Below are 24,576 nucleotides of genomic sequence, written 5' to 3'. Positions count from 1 at the left end.
CGCCCCAGAACATGACGGACCCTCCACCTCCAAATAGATCCCGCTCCAGAGTACAGGCCTCAGTGTAACGCTCATTCCTTTGACGATAAACGCAAATCCGACCATCACCCCTGGTGAGACAAAACCGCGATTCGTCAGTGAAGAGCACTTTTTGCCAGTCCTGTCTGGTCCACCGACGGTAGGTTTCTGCCGAAAGGCGACGTTGTTGCCTGTGATGTCTGGTGAGGACCTGCCTTACAGCAAGTCTACAAGCCCTCAGTCCAGCCTATTGCAGACAGTCTGAGCACTGATAGAGGGATTGTGGGTTCCTGGTGTAACTCGGCCAGTTGTTGTTGCCATCTGGTACCTGTCCCGCAGGTGTGATGTTCGGATGTACTGTTCCTGTGCAGGTGTTGTTACACGTGGTCTGCCACTGCGAGGACGATCAGCTGTCCGTCCTGTCTCCCTGTAGCGCTGTCTTAGGCGCCTCACAGTACGGACATTGCTATTTATTGCCCTGGCCACATCTGCAGTCCTCATGCCTCCTTGCAGCATGCCTAAGGCACATTCACGCAGATGAGCAGGGACCCAGGGCATCTTTCTTTTGGTGTTTTTCAGAGTCAATAGAATGGTCTCTTTAGTGTCCTAAGGCTTCATAACTGTGACCTTAATTGCCTACCGTCTGTAAGCTGTTAGTGTCTACGGATCCGCCCCTTTTTTTCAATTTTTGCCTAAAATGACATACCCAAATGTAACTTCCTGTAGCTCAGGCCCTGAAGCAAGGATATGCATATTCTTGATACCATTTGAAAGGAAACACTTTGAGGTTTGTGGAAATGTGAAAGGAATATAGGAGAATATAACACAATAGATCTGGTAAGAGATAATACAAAGAAAAAAAAAAACGTTCTTTTGTATTTTTTTTTACCATCATCTCTGAAATTCAAGAGAAAGGCCATAGTTTATTATTTCAGATCAGGTGCTATTTAGATTTTGGCCACTAGAAGGCAGCATTGTATGTGCAAAGTTTTAGACTGATCCAATGAAGCATTGCATTTCTGTTAAAAATGTTGTATCAAGACTGCCCAAATGTGCCTAATTTGTTAATTAATAACTTTTCATGTTCAAAATTGTGCACTCTCCTCAAATAATATAATGGTATTTGTTCACTGTAAAAGCTACTGTAAATTGGACAGTGCAGTTAGATTAACATGAATTTAAGCTTTCTGCCAATATCAGATATATCTATGTCCTGGGAAATGTCCTTGTTACTTACAACCTCATGCTAATCGCATTAGCCTACATTAGCTCAACCGTCCCGTGGAAGGGACATCAATCCCGAATAAGTTTTAACGACCGTTCCACAGGTGCATGTTCATTAATTGTTTATGGTTCATTGAACAAGCATGGGAAACAGTGTTTAAACTCTTTACAATGAAGATCTGTGAAGTTATTTGGATTTTGATGAATTATCTTTGAAAGACAGGGTCCTGAAAAGGGACGATAAGTTTTTTTTGCTGAGTTTAGGATGTGTCTATATATGGAAAAATACACGTTTTAACATTTCGACCAACCGATTGGTCAAAAGAACAGATTTAATATTTTTTTTGTCGGTGACAGCCCTAATTAGAATGTACCAGAGTCCACCAAAGTAGAGCTCCTTCGGCAAAACATTGAGGGGGTTGGGGGGGGCTATTCTATGTACCCGTGGAAAACACTGAGTAACACATTTCTCATCTGTGTCAACATGCTTCTCAACCGGGCCAGGCTCATGTCAACATGACCAAAAGACTGCAAACGACCAAATAAACTACAAACAAGCCTAGACTAAGAAGCTACTGTAGCATTCTACTATAAAATGCAACTGCCCAATGCCTGTGGTACTACTACTACTACTATGCATATAGGTCTGAAATGCTACCCACTCCCTTCAGCCGACTGGCTTAATGACACTAACGCTCATGGTGCGTTTGCGAGCAGTCATCCTCACATACAGTGGGGAGAACAAGTATTTGATACACTGCCGATTTTGCAGGTTTTCCTACTTACAAAGCATGTAGAGGTCTGTCATTTTTATCATAGGTACACTTCAACTGTGAGAGACGGAATCTAAAACAAAAATCTAGAAAATCACATTGTATGATTTTTAAGTAATTAATTTGCATTTTATTGCATGACATAAGTATTTGATCACCTACCAACCAGTAAGAATTCCGGCTCTCACAGACCTGTTAGTTTTTCTTTAAGAAGCCCTCCTGTTCTCCACTCATTACCTGTATTAACTGCACCTGTTTGAACTCGTTACCTGTATAAAAGACACCTGTCCACACACTCAATCAAACAGACTCCAACCTCTCCACAATGGCCAAGACCAGAGAGCTGTGTAAGGACATCAGGGATAAATTGTAGACCTGTACAAGGCTGGGATGGGCTACAGGACAATAGCCAAGCAGCTTGGTGAGAAGGCAACAACTGTTGGCACAATTATTAGAAAATGGAAGAAGTTCAAGATGACGGTCAATCACCCTCGGTCTGGGGCTCCATGCAAGATCTCACCTCGTGGGGCATCAATGATCATGAGGAATGTGAGGGATCAGCCCAGAACTACACGGCAGGAGCTGGTCAATGACCTGAAGAGAGCTGGGACCACAGTCTCAAAGAAAACCATTAGTAACACACTACGCCGTCATGGATTAAAATCCTGCAGCGCACGCAAGGTCCCCCTGCTCAAGCCAGCGCATGTCCAGGCCCGTCTGAAGTTTGCCAATGACCATCTGGATGATCCAGAGGAGGAATGGGAGAAGGTCATGTGGTCTGATGAGACAAAAATAGAGCTTTTTGCTCTAAACTCCACTCGCCGTGTTTGGAGGAATAGAAGGATGAGTACAACCCCAAGAACACCATCCCAACCGTGAAGCATGGAGGTGGAAACATCATTCTTTGGGGATGCTTTTCTGCAAAGGGGACAGGACGACTGCACCGTATTGAGGGGAGGATGGATGGGGCCTTGTATCGCGAGATCTTGACCAACAACCTCCTTCCCTCAGTAAGAGCATTGAAGATGGGTCGTGGCTGGGTCTTCCAGCATGACAACGACCCGAAACACACAGCCAGGGCAACTAAGGAGTGGCTCCGTAAGAAGCATCTCAAGGTCCTGGAGTGGCCTAGCCAGTCTCCAGACCTGAACCCAATAGAAAATCTTTGGAGGGAGCCGAAAGTCCGTATTGCCCAGCGACAGCCCCGAAACCTGAAGGATCTGGAGAAGGTCTGTATGGAGGAGTGGGCCAAAATCCCTGCTGCAGTGTGTGCAAACCTGGTCAAGAACTACAGGAAACGTATGATCTCTGTAATTGCAAACTAAGGTTTCTGTACCAAATATTCAGTTCTGCTTTTCTGATGTATCAAATACTTATGTCATGCAATAAAATGCAAATGAATTACTTAAAAATCATACAATGTGATTTTCTGGATTTTTGTTTTAGATTCCTTCTCTCACAGTTGAAGTGTACCTATGATAAAAATTACAGACCTCTACATGCTTTGTAAGTAGGAAAACCTGCAAAATTGTCAGTGTATCAAATACTTGTTCTCCCCACTGTATGTGAGGAGGTGGGGAAAGGAGACCATGGGGTTGCTATAGATACCCTTTTTACAGGTAGAATATCAGAGGTAAAAGTGCTAAGCTTCCACAAACCTAATTTGCACCATTACACTGCCAGTGTTTTCAGATCCCAGAGTATCAGATGTTCTTTTGAGTATTATAAGTGTGAGCCAGCAGAACAGCAGTGTAAGCAAATGCTCCTTATTTAATATTTTATTCAAACAGGCAGGAATAATTAAATCAGTAAATTAATCTATCACAGATACACAGTCTGCATGGGAACATTGAGTCATCTGGTCTGACTCACCTGCAAACACTGATACAGATACTACAGGATTAGTGGGAAGAGACAGGATGTTTTCTTGTGCTTACGCCTCACTTACACACTGTACTGTACTCCACACACCGCACGTGTCTGTGTGCACACAAAAATGCATCTACATGCTGTGCTGACAAGCAAAGGCATCATGGATGGGATTCAGTGTGTGTCTGTGTGTGTGTGTGTGTGTTTGCACATGTAAGTGCATGCATGCTTGTGCATATGTGCTTGTGGGTGTCAGCATATGGATGTAAGTGTGTGTGTGTATGCCCAAGCATGCGTGTGACTATTCCGAGCCCTCTCCCGGGCTGTGTGTCCTTAGGAACATTGAGATTAGTCAAGGCTGTCTTTTTGCTGGCAGACTATTCCTAAATTAATCTCAAGAGAAGAGGGGGAAAAATCATCCAGCTGGGGATTCAAAATAGAAGTTTAGTCCCCCCCCCTCTCCCTTCACCCTCCTCTTTCCCCCCTCACCCCCTGGCATCCGGCTGAGCTCAGCTGGCAGTGGCTACCAGTATGCGCAGAAAATAGAGGGAGGAAGAACAGAATGAGGAAGAAGAGGCGGTGGGTGCCCACGAGCCACTAATGTCATTGCTGCTGCTGTTGTTTGAGGATTCACATCAACAGAACGAGAGAGAGAGAGAAAGAGAGAGAGAATCATGCCTGTCGAAATACTGCAGACTGAGAATTTAGGTTATATACCCTCCCTCACATCTACACTCTCATCTTCCGTTGGTCCCTTTCACACGCCCACGCAAAAAGACACACACACTTACATATACATCCTTTGTCAATATAATTGTGACTAGAGCAAATTATTTACTTTTAGCTTTGTTTCTAGAACCTGCTTCCACCTATGAGAAGAGAGCTGTAGTCGAGACCAGTATCAATACAGTTATGATGTAGTAAGTGGAGAAAGGCAATATTCCCAAAAGCCTCCACCCTGTCCCCCAAAAAATGTAACGCAGTCAGTCTTTATGTTGTAGAAGCGGAATCTACATCCTGTAAATCTATGATACAACACAGTATTGGGATCAAATAGCATTTCTGCTGAGGAGACTCCCATTGTCTCCATGGCAACCCCTTGGCCAGGCAAAGGGAGAGGTTCAGGTTACACAACCAACATCCAAAATAAGGAAAAGACACACATCATACATTGTTTCGATAGTATAGAGACAGGTATTATAGAACATCTGCATTTTGAGTCTAGGAGCTGACGTGACAGGCCTTAATAACCACACAGACCACACACAGCTATGAAAAACAGGTGGCAGCGTAAAATGAAGAAGAGCGTGACAATGCAGGAGCGCCCAGCATCCCTACTGTGTCCCAGTAGAATCACAATGTGCTATTGCACTCCTCCATCGCTCAGCTCTCCTCCGGCACAGTACATGGGAGAGACGTCCCTCAGCCAGCCACAGACATACAACCACACACATGCTCAGAACACAGGCACGACACCCAAGGGATAGAGGGAAGGATAAAGGGAGGAAGAGAGCGAGTGAGAGAGAGAGAGAGAGAGAGAGACTATGCAGTAGTTAGTGGAAGCAGAGTGGTGATGAAGGACCAGTATTTACCGTATCTGCTGGCTAGCTAGCACTGTAGCATTGTGACTGAGATGCTGCTAGTGTTCCTTCCTCTTATCTTGGGAGGCTAAATGTCAGGCGGCTGCATCAGCAGCAGCAGCTCCTAGGCCTGCGTCTCTCCCTCCCTTCCTCCCTCTCTCTCATTCCGCCCCGACTCTCTCTTCCCCCCTGTCTCTCTCTCTGCCTCCTGACTCTCACTCTCTGTCTCTCTCTCTTCCCTCTCTTTCTCTCACGCTCTCTGGTTGTGCAGCTAGCTACAGAATCCCCTGTGCTGTATTCATCTCCTTCCAGCAGCAGTAGCAGCAGTAGTGTTCCGGGAGCTGTCCTTTTAGGGGGAAGCTGCCCTGCCTGCCGGGGGCTGGGCTTCCAGTGGGCTGACTGCCTGACTGACTGAAGGCTGGAGATGCTTGCTGTGGGGTTGGTCTGAGGCTGGATAGACCCCTCCTCCGATCCCTTCCTCCCCTCGGCAGCTCCCCTCCATGCAGCTGTGAAGCAGGCATAGTCGATTGGGTGGGGCTAATTGGGCAGTGCTTCATTGATACTGCTCTCTCTGTCACACACACAAGCAAGCAAACACCCAATGCTAATTGCTAGCATGCTAAAAGAGTATGCTGCCTGTGACTGCAGCAGGAGCAGCAGAATGGGTGGAACCTGTTTGACTGTAGACACATAGCCTACTATAGTTCTCAGTCAGAATGGGCGGAACCTGTTTAGTCCCTCCAGGATTCTGTGATTGCAATTCTTTTTCCAAAATCAAATTTGACCAATCACTGCACTTTTTCTGCATAAAACAGTCAAATCATCACAATTTCATCACATAAAACTGACCCATCACACACAGTACAAAATGAGGGCTCGCAATTTCAACCGATCACCGCACATTTACCGCATAATATGGTTCAATCAAACCACACGACAACAAATGTTTCCATCTTCAGCGCATTTTCACAACAAATTGGACAACATGAGAGAAAAGAGAAACCTGCACACTGCTCTTGCTAGTATCACTGTTATTTACTAAGCTTTACGTATCAGCCTCAAGGACTTTGTCAGAGCTCAAATACGCGAGTGCCTTTTGAATTTTGAACAACATTTTTCATTGCATATTGCCAGGAAAAATGGCCAAATCAAGCATTTTTGGCCACAAATATGTGTGTGTGTGCAGGGTTTTTTCTGCATAGTGTTTTTATGGGCCGCAGTATTTATTTATTTTTTATAATTTTCGTGAGGAAAAATGTTTTCAGTCTATACTTAAATGACTAAAACCAGAAATAAAGTACACTACATGACCTAGACACCTGCTCGTCGAACATCTCATTCCAAAATCATGGGCATTAATATGGAGTTGGTTCCCCCTTTGCTGCTATAACAGCCTCCACTCTTCTGGGAAGGCTTTCAAGAAGATGTTGGAACATTGCTGCGGGGGCTTGCTCTTGCTTCCATTCAGCCACAAGAGCATTAGGGAAGTCTGCACTGATGTTGGGCGATTAGGCCTGGCTCGCAGTCGCCATTCCAATTCATCCCAAAGTTGTTGGATGGGGTTGAGGTCAGGGCTCTGTTCCGGCCAGTCAAGTTCTTCCACACCGATCTCGACAAACCATTTCTGTATGGACCTCACTTGTGCACGGGGGAATTGTCATGCTGAAACAGGAAAGGGCCATATTCCCCAAACTGTTGCCACAAAGTTGGAAGCACATAATTTTCCAGAATATCATTGTATGCTGTAGAGTTAAGATTTCCCTTAACTGGAAATAAGGGGCCTAGCCTGAACCAAGAAAAACAGCCCCAGACCTTTATTCCTCCTCCACCAAACTTTACAGTTGGCACTATGCATTGGGGCAGGTAGTGTTCTCCTGACATCCACCAAATTCAGATTTGTCTGTCGGACTGCCAGATGGTGAAGCGTGATTCATTACTCCAGAGAACGCATTTCCACTGCTCCAGAGTCCAATGGCGGCAAGCTTTACACCACTCCAGCCGATGCATGGCATTGCACATGGTGAACTTAGGCTTGTGTGCGGCTGCTCAGCCATGGAAACCCATTTCATGAAGCTCCCGACGAACAGTTATTGTGCTGACGTTGATTCCAGAGGCAGTTTGGAACTAGGCAGTGACTGTTGCAACCGAGAACAGGCAAATTGTATAAGCTACGCGCGGCAGCATTTGGCGGTCCCATTCTGTGAGATTGTGTGGTGTGGCCTACCACTTCGCGGCTGAGCCGTTGTTGCTTCTAGACATTTTCACATCACAATAACAGCACTTACAGTTGACTGGGAAGAAATTTGACAAACTGACTTTTTGAAAAGGTGGCATCCTATGCCATGTTGAAAGTCACTGAGCTCTTCAGTAAGGCCATTCTACTGCCAATGTTTGTCTATGAAGATTGCATGGCTGTGTGCCCAGTTGTATACACCTGTCAGCAACGGGTGTCGCTGAAATAGCCAAATCCACTCATTTGAAAGGGTGTCCACATACTTTTGTATATATAGTGTCTATCATGTTATGTTATCATGTTATCCATTTAACATCACATATCAGCTTATGGCAAAATCAGGCGTTACATATTTTACAGTTACACATGGATAGAGATTGGATAGCAAGCCAGATGTGATGTGTTACAAGAACATGGTAGACCCCATAGACAAACACTATGACACACAGCAACACACACGTGGCTAAAATAGCCGAATCCACTAATTTGAAGGGGTGTCCACATACCTTTGTATATAATAATGCATTCGGAAAGTATTCAGACCCCTTCCCCATTTCCACATTTTGTTATGTTACAGCCTCACTCTAAAATGTATTGAATTATTTTTTTACTCATCAATCTACACACAATACACCATAATGACAAAGCGAAAACAGGTTTTTGAAATGTTTGCAAATGTATATAAAAAAAAAAAATTACCTTATTTACATAAGTATTCAGACCCTTTGCTATGAGAATCGAATTTGAGCACAGGTGCATCCTGTTTCCATTGATCATACTTGAGATGTTTCTACAAATTGATTGTACATGATTTTAAAAGGCACACACCTGTCTATATAAGGTCCCACAGTTGACATGCATGTCAGAGCAAAAACCAAGCCATTAGGTCAAAGAAATTGTCCGTAGAGCGCCGAGACAGGATTGTGTCGAGGGACAGATCTGGAGAAGAATACCAAAACATTTCTGCAGAATTGAAGGTCCCCAAGAACACAGTGACTTCCATCATTCTTAAATGGAAGAAGTTTGGAACCACCAAGACTATTCCTAGAGCTGGCCACCTGGCCGAACTGAGAAATCGGGGAAGAAGGACCTTGGTCAGGGAGTTGACCAAGAACCAGATGGTCACTCTGACAGAGCTACAGAGTTCCTCTGTGGAGATGGGAGAACCTTCCAGAAGGACAACCATCTCTGCAGCACTCCACCAATAAGGCCTTTATGGTAGAATGGCCAGACAGAAGCCACTGCTCAGTAAAAGGCACATGTCAGCCCGCTTGGAGTTTGCCAAAAGGCACCTAAAGGACTCTCAGACCATGAGAATCAAGTTTCTCTGGTCTGTTGAAACCAAGATTGAACTCTTTAGCCTGAATGCCAAGTGTCACGTAGGGAGGAAACCTGGCACCATACCTACGATGAAGCATGGTGGTGGCAGCATCATGCTGTGGGAAGTTTTTCAGCGGCAGGGACTAGGAGACTAGTCAGGATCGAGGGAAAGATGAACAGAGCAATGTACAGAGAGATCCTTGATGAAAACCTACTCCAGAGCGCTCAGGACCTCAGACTGGGGCGAATGTTCACCTTCCAACAGGACAACTACCCTAAGCACACAGCCAAGAAAATGAAGGAGTGGCTTCGGTACAAGTGTCTGAATGTCCTTGAGTGGCCCAGCCAGAGCCAGGACTTGAACCCAATCGAACATCTAAGGAGAGACCTGAAAATAGCTATGCAGCGACACTCCCCATTCAACTTGGTCAGAGCTTGAAAGAATCTGCGGAGAATGGGAGAAACTCCCCAAATACAGGTGTGCCAAGCTTGTAGCATCATACCCACATTCGCTAAAAAAAAAAAAAAAAACGGCCTCCCGGGTGGTGCAGTGGTCTAGGGCACTGCATCGCAGCGCTAGCTGTGCCACCAGAGTCTCTGGGTTCGCGCCCAGGCTCTGTCGCAGCCGGCCGCGACCGGGAGGTCCGTGGGGCGACGCACAATTGGCCTAGGGTCGTCCGGGTTAGGCCGGTAGGGATATCCTTGTCTCATCGCGCACCAACGACTCCTGTGGCGGGCCGGGCGCAGTGCGCGCTAACCAAGGTCGCCAGGTGCACGGTGTTTCCTCCGACACATTGGTGCGGCTGGCATCCGGGTTGGATGCACGCTGTGTTAAGAAGCAGTGCGGCTTGGTTGGGTTGTGTTTCGGGGGACGCATGGCTTTCGACCTTCGTCTCTCCCGAGCCCGTACAGGAGTTGTAGCGATGAGACAAGATAGTAACTACTAACTACTAACAAGGCTGTATCGTAACAAAATTTGGAAAAAGTCAAAGGGTCTGAATACCTCCCCAATGCACTATATGGCTATATATCAATCTAGAACAGGATTATTTATTTTGGATGTAATTTGAATGGAGTTCATGGAGATGGAGAGAAATAGACTACGAAAGAGTGCTCACGAGGGCACTGATTTAACGCAATGATATTCGAGTGATAGGCTGTTTTAAAACTCTGCAGCTGCAATTTAAATATAATAATCTTTACAAAATAAGGTGACCCCCGAAAGCCAAATGGAGATGGGTAAATTAGACCTTCTTTCGGTCTTTAAATTACTGTAGCGTAGACTATGCTGCAACAAATGCAGGCCTACCTGTCACAAAAAAAAAGTTACCATGATGAGATGATAGGTCTACATGCATTGTGAACTGTGGATAATATGTGTGAAATGCTTGATAATGTACGTGATATCAACAGAGAAGTATATTTTCTGTATGATTTAAATATTGACTGGCTGCCCACTCAAGAAAAAACTTTAAACTGTAACCAGTGCCTGCAACCTGGATCAGGTTGTCAGTCAACCTACCGGGGTAGTTACAAAAAGCACAGAAATGAAATCATCAACATGTATTGATCACATCTTCACTAATGCTGCAGAGATTTGCTTTAAAGCAGTATCCAAATCCATAGGATATAGTGATCACAATATAATAGCTTTATCTAGGAAAACCAAAGTTCCAAAGGTTGGGCCTAATAAAGTGTATAATAGGTCATACAATACGTTTTGTAGTGATTCAAATGTTGATGATGTAAAGAATACTTGCCGATGTGTGGTGTGTAATGAGGAGCAACCAGACGCTGCACTTGACGCATTTATGATACTACTTATTCCAGTTACTAATAAGCACGCACCCATTAAGAAAATGACTGTAAAAACTGTTAAATCTCCTTGGATTGATGAGGAATTGAAAAATGGTATGGTTTAGAGGAATGAGGCAAACGGTAAGGCAATCAAGTCTGGCAGCCCAATTGATTGGCAAACGTATTGCAAATTAAGAAATAAAAATAAACTATACTATGAAAGAAACATAAATTATATAAAGAATTATAAAAAGCTTTAGGGCACCTTAAATTACATTTTGGGAAAAAAAGACAACTCGGCTCCTTCATTCATTGAATCAGATGGCTCATTCATCACAAAGCCCACTGCTTTTTCCAACTACTTGAATGACTTTTTCATTGGCAGCAACAAACGCTGACACTACACATCCAAGTATATCGGACCAAATTATGAAAGACAAGAATTGTACTTCTGAATTCCGTAAAGTCAGTGTGGAAGAGGTGAAAAAATGATTGTTGTCTATCAACAATGACAAGCCACCAGGGTCTGACAATCTGGATGGAAGATTACTGAGGATAATAGCAGATGATATTGCCACATCTTCAATTTAAGCCTACTAGAGAGTGTGTGCCCTCAGGCCTGGAGGTAAGTAAAGTCATTCTGCTACCCAAGAATAGTAAAGCCCCCTTCACTGGCTCAAATAGCCAACAAATCAGCCTGTTACCAACCCTTAGTACACTTCTGGAAAAAATAGTTTTTGACCAGATACAATGCTATTTCACAGTAAACAAATTGACAACAGAATTTCAGCACGCTTATAGGGAAGGACACTCAACAAGCACAGCACTTACACAAATGACTGATGATTGGCTGAGAGAAATTGATGCTGTCTTGTTAGACTTCAGTGCAGCTTTTGACATTATCAATCATAGTCTGCTGCTGGAAAAACGTATGTGTTAGGCTTTATACCCCCTGCTATAATGTGGATAAAGAGTTACTTGTGTAACAAAACACAGATGGTGTTCTTTAATGGAAGCCTCTCAAATATAATCCAGTTAGAATCAGGAATTCCCCAGGGTAGCTGTTTAGGCCCCTTGCTTTTTTCAATTTTTACGAACGACATGCCACTGACTTTGAGTAAAGCCAGAGTGTCTATGTATGCGGATGACTCAACACTATACACGTCAGCTACTACAGCGACTGAAATGACTGCAACACTCAACAAAGAGCTGCAGTTAGTTTCAGAATGGGTGGCAAGGAATAAGTTATCCCTAAATATTTCTAAAACTAAAAGCATTGTATTTAGAACAAAACACTCACCAAACCATAAACCTCAAATAAATCTTGTAATAAATCATGTGGAAATTGAGCAAGTTGAGATGTCTAAACTGCTTGGAGTAACCCTAGATTGTAAACTGACATGGTCAAGACATATTGATGCAGTAGTAGCTAAGATGGGGAGAAGTCTGTCTATAATAAAGCAATGCTCTGCCTTCTTAACAACACTATCAACAACGCAGGTCCTACAGGCCCTAGTTTTGTCACACCTTGACTACTGTTCAGTCATGTGGTCAGGTGCCACAAAAAAGGACTTAGGAAAATTGCAATTGGCTCAGAACAGGGAAGCACGGCTGGCCCTTGGATGTACACAGAGAGCTAATATTAATAATATGCATGTCAATCTCTCCTGGCTCAAAGTGAAGGAGAGATTGACTTCGTCCCTACTTGTATTTATGAGAGGTATTTACATGTTGAATGCACACCCATGCATACCTCACAAGACATGCCACAAGTGGTCTCTTCACAATCCCCAAGTCCAGAACAGACTGTGGGAGGCACACAGTACTACATAGAGCCATGACTACATTGATTTTAAAAGACATAACAAAAACACCTTATGGACAGCAGGGACTGTGAAGCAACACAAACATTGGCACAGACACATACACACACACACACACACACACACACACACACACACACACACACACACACACACACACACACACACACACACACACACACACACACACACACACACACACACACACACACACACGCACACGCACACGCACACGCACGCACACGCACACGCACACGCACACGCACACGCACTATACATACACATGGATTTAGTACTGTAGATGTGTGGTAGTGGTGGAGTAGAGGCCTGAGGGCCTACTTGTAATGTTTTAAAATTGTATAAACTGCTTAATTTTGCTGGACCCCAGGAAGAGTAGCTGCTGCTTTGGCAGCATCTAATGGGGATCAAAAATAAATACAAATACAAACTGTGATCCATACTGAGATGGGCTGTCTGTCCCCACCCTGCGCGTTGATGATTCATCATGCAGAGGCCGTAGAGATGCCAGATTTCGACATTGCATATAATGTAATAGTTCCATTTCACGCCATGCTGTTCATATAAATAATGTATTATAATTTCCGGTTTCTCGCTGTTATTTATCCCGGGAAAAGGGAAGTGTTTTGGGTGGTAAATCCTGGTAAATCTCGGTAACCGGGTTCTCACCATTCAACCCTAGCGCACACACCTCATAACTGTATATCATATTGCAGTCAATGTAGTCCATTACTTACACTGTCTAGTGTTTCCAGATCAGTGGGTGCCCACTGCTGTTAGAGCCTAAAATTACTTACACTGTCTAGTGTTTCCAGATTTCTATCATTACTTACAATATGAGTGAAATAGTTTTCCTTACAAATAAAGTATAATTAAGTATGTTAAAAAGCAACTTTTCTGTGTTGGAATGGTGTGGGCGTATATCGTTCATAAAAATATGAATGTGAGTAGACCGCTCATTGGCCAGCTCATCCTCGTCTAGACCATTGATTGGTCAGCTCATCCTCCTCAGGAGTATGTCATCATATTCTATTAGGAAATAGTACGTCTTTTTTAACAGTCTGTTTGAGATACAAGTTTGAGGTGGAGTTTTTTAAGTGTTTTTTTTCTTCTCTAAAATGTATGCTTTGGCCACAAATACAAGTGTAGCACGAGTCAACAACATTATTTTGGTTTGAGGTAACAGAATATTAACTTTTAAAAGTGAGATTTTCACTGGACAGTTACTTTAATCCGATTAGTCAGATTTGAGATAATTCAGGAAGGCCCTAGATTTCTATGGTGTCATAATTTTTGCACACATTGCTTCTGCAGTGACAGAGACCGCTCTTGCTTTAGATCTTTCTTATTAGATTCATATGGATGAGATTCTACAGAGACATTTGTATTGATGAATTTGACTGAAACATCTGGTGGTATTACTGAAATGGGTCTGCTTTTACAGCTCTCTCACTCTGAGGGGTCATTTCAGTCATTAACAGCTCAGAGACAGGAAGAGGCAGTTGCCAAGGCAATGTAACTAGAAACACTTCCTAAGTTGTGTTGATTTGTGGGCCATGTTTCACAGCCATTTGGACAAGCAGTAGTTAAGGACTTCTACATTCGGACAGCGCCTTCCTCTGTGCCCTCTATGGACATCATCATCACATCATCAGTCATGTCAATACTGACTAGTCACCCCTGCATTGCTACTGGGAAAAATCTGTGACTTCTTGTTTAAAGAATGTTATTTCTCTCTCATTGACTTAGACATTGAGTAATATATACAGTGTTGCATAGGCCTACATAATTTGATCCTTTAACATACCATTGCAGTATATCACAATGTAAATTCTGCAGTATATTTTCCATAAATCCATTCTGCGTTGGAGTGGGTGGGTACTAGAGATGCAGTGTGTACCTGAGATCTTGTCTAAATCTGTTACATTATTAAAGCAGTCTTCATTCAACAAGCCTAGAAACTTGTGATGTGGGAGAAAAGAAAGATAGTTACATATCGGATATTACTTCTGATGATATATCGTATCTTATCGTTTTGACAATTTTGCAATATTAGTTTTGCGCCTGTTGGCTGTACCACCTGCACCAAAACTCTAGTATTTTTTCCTTCATAGCTTGTTCTCCATCATCTTTTTAAATAAGGAGCCAATTTGTTTACAACACTTATTTCCATGACTAATCAAAAATAATTTACTCATGGCTCTCGGTTGTCTGTCTGCAGCAGACATATAGTGGCTTCAGAAAGTATTCACACCACTTGACTGTTTCCACATTTTGTTGTGTTACAGCCTGAATTTAAAATAGATAAAATTATATATATGTTTTTCACTGGCCTACACACAATACCGCATAATGTCAAAGTGGAATTATGTTTTTTGATTTTTCTGTAAACAAATTAATAAAAAATTAAAAGCTGAAACGTCTTGAGTCAATGAGTATTCAACCCCTTTGTTATGTCAAGCCTAAATTAGTTATGTCAAGCCCAAATGAGTAAACATTTTCTTAACAAGTCACATAATAAGTTGCATGGACTCAGTTGCATTTTTGAATGACTACCTCATCTCTGTACCACACACATACATATTATCTGTAAGGTCCATCAGTCGAGCAGTGAATTTCAAATTTAGATTCAACCACAAAGACCAGGGAGGTTTTCCAATGCCTCGCAAAGTGCACGTATTGGTAGATGGGTAAAAAAAACAGACATCGAATATCCCTTTCAACATGGTGTAGTTATTATTTACACTGGATGGTGTATCAATGCACCCAGTCACTACAAAGATACAGGCGTCCTTCCTAACTCAGTGGCCGGAGAGAAAAGAAATTGCCTCAGGAGTTTCACCATGAGGCCAATGGTAACTTTAAAACAGAGTTTAATGGCTGTGATAGAAGAAAACTGAGGATGGATCAACAACATTGTAGTTACTCAACAATACGAACCTAATTGACAGAGTGAAAAGTTGGAAGCCTGTACAGAATTAAAATATTCCAAAACATGCATCCTGTTTGCAACAAGGCACTAAAGTAATACTGCAATTAACTTTTTGTCCTGAATACAAAGTGTTGTTTGGGGCAAATCCAATACAACACAAAACTGAGTACCACTCTCCATATTTTCAAGCATAGTGGTGGCTGCATCATGTTATGGGTATGCTTGTAATAGTTAAGGACTGGGGAGATTTTCAGGACACAAAAGAAAAGCACAGACAAAATCTTAGAGAAAAACCTGGTTCAGTCTGCTTTCCACCAGACACTGGGAGATTAATTCACCTTTCAGCAGGACAATAACCTAAAACACAACGCCAAATCTACACTGGAGATGCTTACCAAGAAAACAATGAATGTTCCTGAGTGGCCGAGTTACAGTTTTGACTTAAATCTACTTGAAAATCTAAGGCAAGACCTGAAAATGTTTGTATAGCAAAGCTTGAAGAATTCTGAAAAGATAAATGGGCAAATGTTGCACAAGCCAGGCATGGAAAGCTCTATGTAATACATTTTGAATTCAGGGTGTAACACAATAAAATGTGGAATAAGTCAAGGGGTATGAATACTTGCTGAAGGCACTGTATGGTGAGCAATATGTTTGGAACATCGAATCGCAACACATATAGAATCGTGAGAATCGCAATACATATCGTATTGGCACCGAAGTATCGTGACAATATCGTATCTTGAGGTCCCTGGCAATTCTCAGCCCTAGTTGTTAGGTAGGTAGTTATATATTTAAACTGACCTTTCAATTACTTAGCCTATGTGCCAGCAATGAGCTCTCTGCTCTGCCTCCAATTTGATTATGGGTTGGCTCAGTCTGTTCAGATCTGGATCAAGTCTGCTTTGATTAATACCGACACAAACCTTGCTGCCCAGCTGAACTCAGTGCCCTGGCTGGCTACATCAATGATGAATATAAACGCTGGATTGCTGATGCTATGTATTGGCCATTGAGATGCTTTGAAGCCACCGGTCAGTCATATTGGCACTCCCCAGTAGGAGCAGTCCTCCATAGGAATAAATGTATTCTGCAGTATTTCAATTAAATTCTTCAAGGACAAAATTGCATGTATTCAAGTATTTTTGTTGTTTTAGTGGGGACAGTAACATTAGCAATCTCAAAAAAGTATACTTAAAGGAAAATGTTTATATACACATTATACATACAGTTCCAGTCAAGTTTGGACACACCTACTCATTCAAGGGTTTTTCTTTATTTTTACTATGTTCCACAATGTAGAACAATAGTGAAGACATCAAAACAAGGAAATAACACATTTGGAATCATGTAGTGACCAAAAAAGTGTCAAACAAATCAAAATATAGTTTATATTTGAGATTCTTCAAAGTAGCCACCCTTTGCCTTGATGACAGCTTTGCACACTCTTGGCATTCTCTCAACCAGCTTCACCTAGATTGCTTTTCCCACATATGCTGAACACTTGTTGGCTGCTTTTCCTTCACTCTGTGGTCCAACTCATCCCAAACCATCTCAACTGGGTTGAGGTCAGGTGATTGTGGAGGCCAGGTCATCTGATGCAGTACTCCATCACTCTCCTTCTTGGTCAAATAGACCTTACACAGCCTGGAGATGTGTTGGGTCATTGTCCTGTTGAAAAACAAATGATAGTCCCACAAAGTGCAAACCAGATGGGATGTGGTAACCATGCTGGTTAAGTGTGCCTTGAATTCTAAATAAATCACAGACAGTGTCACCAGCAACGCACCCCCACACCATCACACCTCCTCCTCCATGCTTCACGGTGGGAACCACACATGCGGAGATCATCCATTCATCTACTCTGCGTCTCCCAAAGACATAGCGGTTGAAGCCAAAAATTTGGACTCATCAGACCAAAGGACAGATTTACACCGGTCTAATGTCCATTGCTCATGTTTCTTGGCCCAAGCAAGTCTCTTATTCTTATTGGTGTCCTTTAGTAGTGGTTTCTTTGCAGCAATTCAACCATGAAGGCCTGATTCACGCAGTCTCCTCTGAACAGTTGATGTTGAGAGGTGTATGTTACTTTAACTCTGTGAAGCATTTATTTGGGCTACAATTTCTGAGGCTAGTAACCAGTGGTGTAAAGTACTTATTAAGTAAAAATACGTTTTTGGGGTATCTGTACTGTACATTTTTGGCTACTTTTACTTTTACTTCACTATAGTCCTAAAGAAAATAATGTACTTTTTACTCCATTTTCCAATTCACACACTTATCAAGAGAACATTACTAAACAAACGTAGACATTAATAAATGCATTTATATAGCTTCCCCCCAAAAATTGAAATGGTGGGGGAGTGCCAAGATGGAGGCAAGATGGCTTCAACACAGCGCACCGTATTAGTCATCTAGCATATATATAAATCCTTGGGCTACACCCAGAATGCATGAGACTTGTTAGAGGAGTGGTGGGGCTTGGTAATAAAGGGGGGGGGGGGGGGGTTAAAGTAGGATACAGACGGATTGTGCAAAGGAGGGGGGGGGACAAACACTCAATCCATTGCTTAATTAACCCAACATTTTATGGGTAACTCCTTCCTGTTCCTTTCTGTCACCATACTGTGTATCTCATTGTGGAATAGAGGAATCGTGTCGGCCCTGTACATTTTGTCCTCCCTCTATGTAAACGGGGCTGTACTTTTAGCTGTCTCCTGGAGAGGATAATGGATTTATGGAGGATGCCTGAGAGATAGAGAGAGAAACAGCTGAAAGAGGTCTGCTCTGCCTGGGTCAAATTCAATTAGGGAGGATGGAGACCTCAGCCAAAACAGACTGTGACATTTACATTACATTTAAGTCATTTAGCAGACGCTCTTATCCAGAGCGACTTTGACGAAAATCACTTTAGGAACCCTTCGCCAAAACAATATGAATTTCCTGGGGATGAGTTTAATGGGATCTAATAGGATTGCAATGTACTGAATTTGAATGGGATATGTTAACCCTGTGATTTTGTCTTTATGCATTTGAATAACACACATTAGTGATGCAAATTACGACCCTGGCACTACACTGTCATTAGCCTTTATTGTTAATTCGCCGTTGTTCCAGTTGGCATCCACATTGTTCTTATCATGAGGACTATCATTGCGGGGGCTGTGCCCGGGGCTCGCACAGTGGAGGTGTTGCCATGGGGATGGTGTCCGGAAAGATGGCTGTTCCCTTTTAGCGGGAGCCCTCCTTAAAGACACGCAGAAGGTCATTTCTCACCCAGGGTCCACTCCTGCCATGCCCTGTCCAACACAGAGGGTCGCCAGGCAACGAGCAACAGGGCTACAGCAGCCCTCTCTGTCACAAGATACAGAAAAGTATGTGGACAACCCTTCAAATCAGTGGATTCAACTATTTCAGCCACACCCGTTGCTGACAGGTGTATAAAATCGAGTACACAGCTTTGAAATTTCCATAGACAAACATTGGCAGTAGATTGGCATTACTGAAGAGCTCAGTGACTTTCAAAGGGGCACCGTCATAGGATGTCACCTTTCCAACAAGTCAGTTCGTCAAATTTCTGCCCTGCTAGAGCTACCCGGTCAACTGTAAGTTCTGTTATTATGAAGTGGAAATGTCTAGGAGCAACAACAGCTCAGCCGCGAAGTGGGAGGTCACACAAGCTCACAGAATGGGACCACCGAGTGCTAAAGCGTGTAAAAATCACTAACTACCGAGTTCCAAACTGCCTCTGGAATCAACGTCTGCACAATAACTGTTTCTCGGGAGCTTCATGAAATGGGTTTCCATGGCCGAGCAGCTTCACACAAGCCATGCGCAATGCCAAGCGTTGGCTGGAGTTGTGTAAAGCTCACCGCCATTGGACTATGGAGCAGTGGAAACATGACTGATGACTCACGCTTCACCATCTGGCAGGCTGACGGATGAATCTGGGTTTCGCGGATGCCAGGAGAATGCTACCTGCTGCAATGCATAGCACAACTGTAAAGTTTGGTGGAGGAGGAATAATGGTCTGGGGCTGTTTTCATGGTTCGGGCTAGGCCCCTTAGTTCCAGTGAAGGGAAATCTTAATGCTACAGCATACGACATTCTAGATGATTATGTGCTTCCAAATTTGTGGCAACAGTTTGGGGAAGGCCCTTTCCTGTCTCAGCATGACAATGCCCCCATGCACAAAGCAAGGTCCATAAAGAATTGGTTTGTTGAGACTTGTGTGGAAGAACTTGACTGGCCGGCACAGAGCCCTGACCTCAACCCCATCGAGCACCTTTGGGATGAATTGGAATACCGACTGCGAGCCAGGCCTAATCGCCCAACATCAGTGCCCGACCTCACTAATGCTATTGAGGCTGAATGGAAGCAAGTCCCCTCAGTAATGTTCCAACATCTAGTGGAAAGCCTTCCCAGAAGAGTGGAAGCTGTTATAGCAGCAAAGGTGGAACCAACTCCATATTAATGCCCATGATTTTGGAAAGAGATGTTTAAGCAGGTGTCCACATACTTTTGTATGTAGTGTATCACCATACTAGCAACCCAAACACTGTCACTATAACACATCCCCACACTGTTAACCCAGCCTCAGTCATAACTTAATCCCAATCTAGCAACCCAGTCTGCGTCATAACAAATCACCACAATGGCATCGATCCCAGTCACTGTCACAGTACACTACCAATCTGGCAACCCAGTCACTGACATATAATATACCCAATCTGGCAACTGATTCCTAAGTGGCAAATATAACTCCTAACCTCTCTACCATGCTGGCTGATATGTGGTGAGCGTTCTGGCACAAAATGGTTACCGTGCATCACCCAAGTGGGTGCCACAATGGATCAGGTGAGCTTCCCCCTAACTATGTAAAAAGCTTTGATTACCTCAGTAGGTAGAAAGTTGCTATATAAATCTAATTAATATATACATGCAACTGCCAAAATAAAGAAATACTTGAGTAAATGAGGGATACAAAGTATATTGAAAGCAGCAATTAACATCCCATCATGCTTAGGGTCATTTGGTATTTTATTAGGATCACCATTAGCTGCTGCAAAAGCAGCTCTTCCTGGGGTCCATAAAAATCATGACATAATACAGAACATTAATAGAAAAGAACAGCTCAAGGACAGAACTACATGTTTTTAAAGCCTACATATTAATACATAGCCTACATATTAATACATACACACAAACTATATAGGTCAAATAAGAGGCGTTGTGCCGTGAGGTGTTGCTTTATCTGTTTTTTGAAACCAGGTTTGCTGTTTATTTGAGCAATATGAGATGGAACAGAGTTCCATGCAATAATAGCTCCATATAATACTGTACGCTTTCTTGAATATGCATCCATACACATTAGGGTCAGGTATAAAACGCCCAGTTGCCCATTATTTTGGCTAACATGGCTAGAAGAATAAATCTCAGTAAATTGGAAAGAGGGGTCTCAAAAGAGGATAGGGGATTTAAAGGGTGTACGTGCCAAGGCACATTGAAGCTGTTCTGTCAGTTCATGGTGGCCCAACTCCCTATTAAGTTTATCCTTTGTTTTGGCAGTTACCTGTATACAATCCAGCATGTCATAACACATAGAAAACCAGTCGCTGTCACTTTAACACATCCCCACTCTAACAACCCAGCCTCTGGTGACTCATCATCCATTACATTTCACACAGCTGGAATGGGAAAGCATTCCTCCTGCACAAGGACCATGGAGTTACGAAATGATAGGTGCACACAACAATGTGTATGTGTTAACAGGTTATGCACATACACATATGCATACAGTACATACACAATAGTGAACCACATTCAATTACCATGAGAGCATAAAGATACTGGACAGACGTGACAGCTGATCATCAAGTCATATGGATGCCAGAAAGCATGTTCCGGGATTTAGGCCTATGTGTGTTGGCCAATGACAAGCCAATATTGTGTGTACAGTAAGTACCCATCTCTGCCTTCTCTACCTCACATCTCTATTAGGTGAAATTGATTTGGAACAAGTGAGGCTTGCAACAGCAAGCAGCCATTACGGTCTGTCAGTTTCCCTTTGCCAATCTGTCCCTATCGTGCTAGTGGGCCTGTTGCCAGGACAACGGCTTTTGCACCTTCACCCCTGGGACCAGGGTGAGCCCCAGAGGACTTCCTCCCCTTCCTCTGTTCTCCTCTGCTCTTCTTTTCACCTCCATATCTTACACATTAACCTGACTGCACAATACATAGTGGCACGACAAACCGCACAACATCTTCTATGCATGAGAGCTTGGCATAAAGACCTATTTGCCATACAGGAACGAAACATAAACTCGCTAGTCTATACAATAGACATACTCTGAGAACAAATATTGTGATCAAAATAAATGCAGTAAAGATTATGATAAATCACTACCTTGAAGGCCCAAACTGAGGGTTATCGGGATAGATGGAGACTGATCAAAAACACAAATATGGTGTAATATGCTGTACTCTGGAGAATAGATGGCCCATAACAAAACACCTTTTAGTGATTGAGCGCTGTCTGGGCTAGTTGTGTGGAGGAGAGAGGAGAAAGTCCAGACTCACCAGTGTTCTGTACTGCTGTTTCTCCTGGCGAAGGGTAGCCACCTCAAGCTTTAGGGCTCGGTTTCTATCCTCCAGAAGGCGGAAGAGGCTGACGTTGTGGGATGAAAGAACTGTGGAGTGCAGGGGAGTAACCTCATGTCTCAGCTGCAAGAGAAGGAGGGAAAGATATACGCTAGCCAGCAGTCTTATCCTGAATCTCCATGCAGGCTTTTGAAAGAGGAAGCTGAATAGGCTTGGGCCTGGTCAGTATTTGAATGAGAGACCACCTGGGGGGGAAAAACAGGGTGGGGTGTTCTAGATTTAGAGGGCCACTAATACAGAGTGACAAACTACTCCATCTGGTCTAAGGAGACCCCATTGCCCAAGAGCAATGATGGGGACACTGTTCTGCAAAGGGTGCCATCCCTTAAACCAAGGACATAATAAATGCAATCCAAAAACAGAACCATACCCCAAATGAACGTTTTTAGCATCCCCCAGTGCTACAGTGCAAATGATTTCTGTAAGACAACTGTACAGGAAGACATAGGAGATGAGATGATTTCATAATTGCCAGTCTCACATGATGACATGTGTGCCCAGGCATAGGTCCTCCCCAGGAACTGTCATACAGCAGGGAGGGGATAGGTTTGTGACTGTGGCTGTGACTGCATGGAACTAGGGATCCAGGGCCAGTCTGACGGGACAGCTGACTCAAGGGAACACTAATGCTGCCTCTGTCCCTGTCTGCTGAAATTAGCCACCCTCCAGTGGACACGTCTCCCCCATGACTCTGTCTAAACACTCCATCCCCTCAGGGTGGGAGGGAGGGAGGGAGGGAGGTGTGTGTGTGTGTGTGTGTGTGTGTGTGTGTGTGTGTGTGTGTGTGTGTGGGAGGGAGGTGTGTGTGTGTGTGTGTGTGTGTGTGTGTGTGTGTGTGTGTGTGTGTGTGTGTGTGTGTGTGTGTGTGTGTGTGTGTGTGTGTGTGTGTGTGTGTGTGTGTGTGTGTGTGTGTGTGTGTGTGTGTGTGTGTAGTGTGTGTGTGTGTGTGTGTGTAGTGTGTAGTGTGTAGTGTGTGTTAATGGTAGTTGAGCAAACAGATATACCCCTCAGACCCGTTCACCCCACACACAGCTCTGTGGAAGGAAAAAGGAGAGGGCCGGCCGGGCCGAAGAGACATCCAGGCCTCTCACAAAGCATTATGGGGGAATGATATAGGGCTGAAAGTTGGTCAGCTGCAGTTTGAAATCCCTAGTGAGGTGTAGTGCTCCTGTTGAGCCCCTAAGCGAGGCACTTAGCCGGCTCAGGCACTCCAATATCGAGAGATATAAAAAGCAACGTATCCACCTAGACAAAAGCAACCTGTAGAGCACTACTTTGAAAGCCTCCCTGTATGATGTAATGGCTCTGTCTTCCTGTTCTGTCTCATGCCCACTCTTCTGTGATACATCTTTCTCTTTGAAATGTTTAATGACCATAGTGTATAATGAGAAAAATGTGTCTGAAAGACAAGCTTGTCAGAACATCCATTTAGTCTCTCTAAAAGCTTTCCAGATAAATAGCTTTGGTCCCTCAGTGACCTCTGATTAGAAGATCTTCCAACCACATGAACCAAGTCACAAAAACACCAAGAGCCAAGACCGCAGGTGTGTGTTTTATCTGGGCTATTTGTTATTTAATTCCTAAGATATGAATGTGTTTGGGATCTTAAACTGAACCTTCCAGGGGAGGATTTCCTAATCCTGACATACACACACGCTGCTGTGCAAATCACTAACACTTACCATTGGAAGACTGTTTGTCAACCATCCAGCTGGTACCCACACACAACAGCCCCCCTGACAGATAGACCAACAGCCACAACACCAACCAGGAAACCAGGCAGGAAGCCAGCCAGACAAACCTGCGGATCAGCCAACCAGCTCATATAGCAGAAAAGTGGCAGATGGACACATACGCGAGACATCTGATTCACAAGCCATTAAGACCAGAGAGAGGGTCGTTCCACGTCTTTTCAGCAAGCCATGACACCCCCAATCTCAGATTGTTCTGAAATTGTTTCTGTAGTTATAAATGGAGAAGATTAGCACTCAAGCAACATTATTTTGTTGAAATGTATTTGATCTCTGAGAAATTAAGCTAATTGATTGCACTGAAATTGGCCACTTTAAATGATAGGATTCATATATTCAATAAATATAGTACATAACATCTGATTTGGACTCCCACAATTCTAACAATGAGTAAGATATAAAGATTCCAAAGAAAGCCACCCACGGACCCAATTCTGTCGGCTCCAGCCTCGAACTCAGGCCCTGTGTGTAGCTAACTGACTCTCTCTGCCCATTCATCGCCATTTACCTGTTGTTGTTGTCTTAGCTGTTTACCCGTTGTTGTCTCACCCGTTGTTGTCTTAGCTTTCCCAATCAAC

At 43.5% G+C, this 24,576-nt stretch overlaps 1 protein-coding gene across 2 annotated transcripts in view; it reads right to left on the bottom strand.

Moving 5' to 3' along the window:
• LOC139551759 (RIMS-binding protein 2-like) overlaps positions 1-24,576 on the bottom strand; it is a 104,958-nt gene that overhangs the window by 67,332 nt on the left and 13,050 nt on the right. For both annotated transcript variants that reach the window (XM_071363072.1, XM_071363073.1), the window contains exon 5: positions 22,167-22,310. In XM_071363072.1, coding sequence (XP_071219173.1) covers positions 22,167-22,310 — 144 coding nt within the window. The remainder of the gene's footprint in view (positions 1-22,166; positions 22,311-24,576) is intronic.

The sequence above is a fragment of the Salvelinus alpinus genome, chromosome 24 (assembly GCF_045679555.1).
Source record: "Salvelinus alpinus chromosome 24, SLU_Salpinus.1, whole genome shotgun sequence".
NCBI classification, from domain to species: Eukaryota; Metazoa; Chordata; class Actinopteri; order Salmoniformes; family Salmonidae; genus Salvelinus; species Salvelinus alpinus.
Note: the sequence above shows the minus strand (reverse complement) of the source record. Positions and strands in the feature narration are given on the sequence as shown.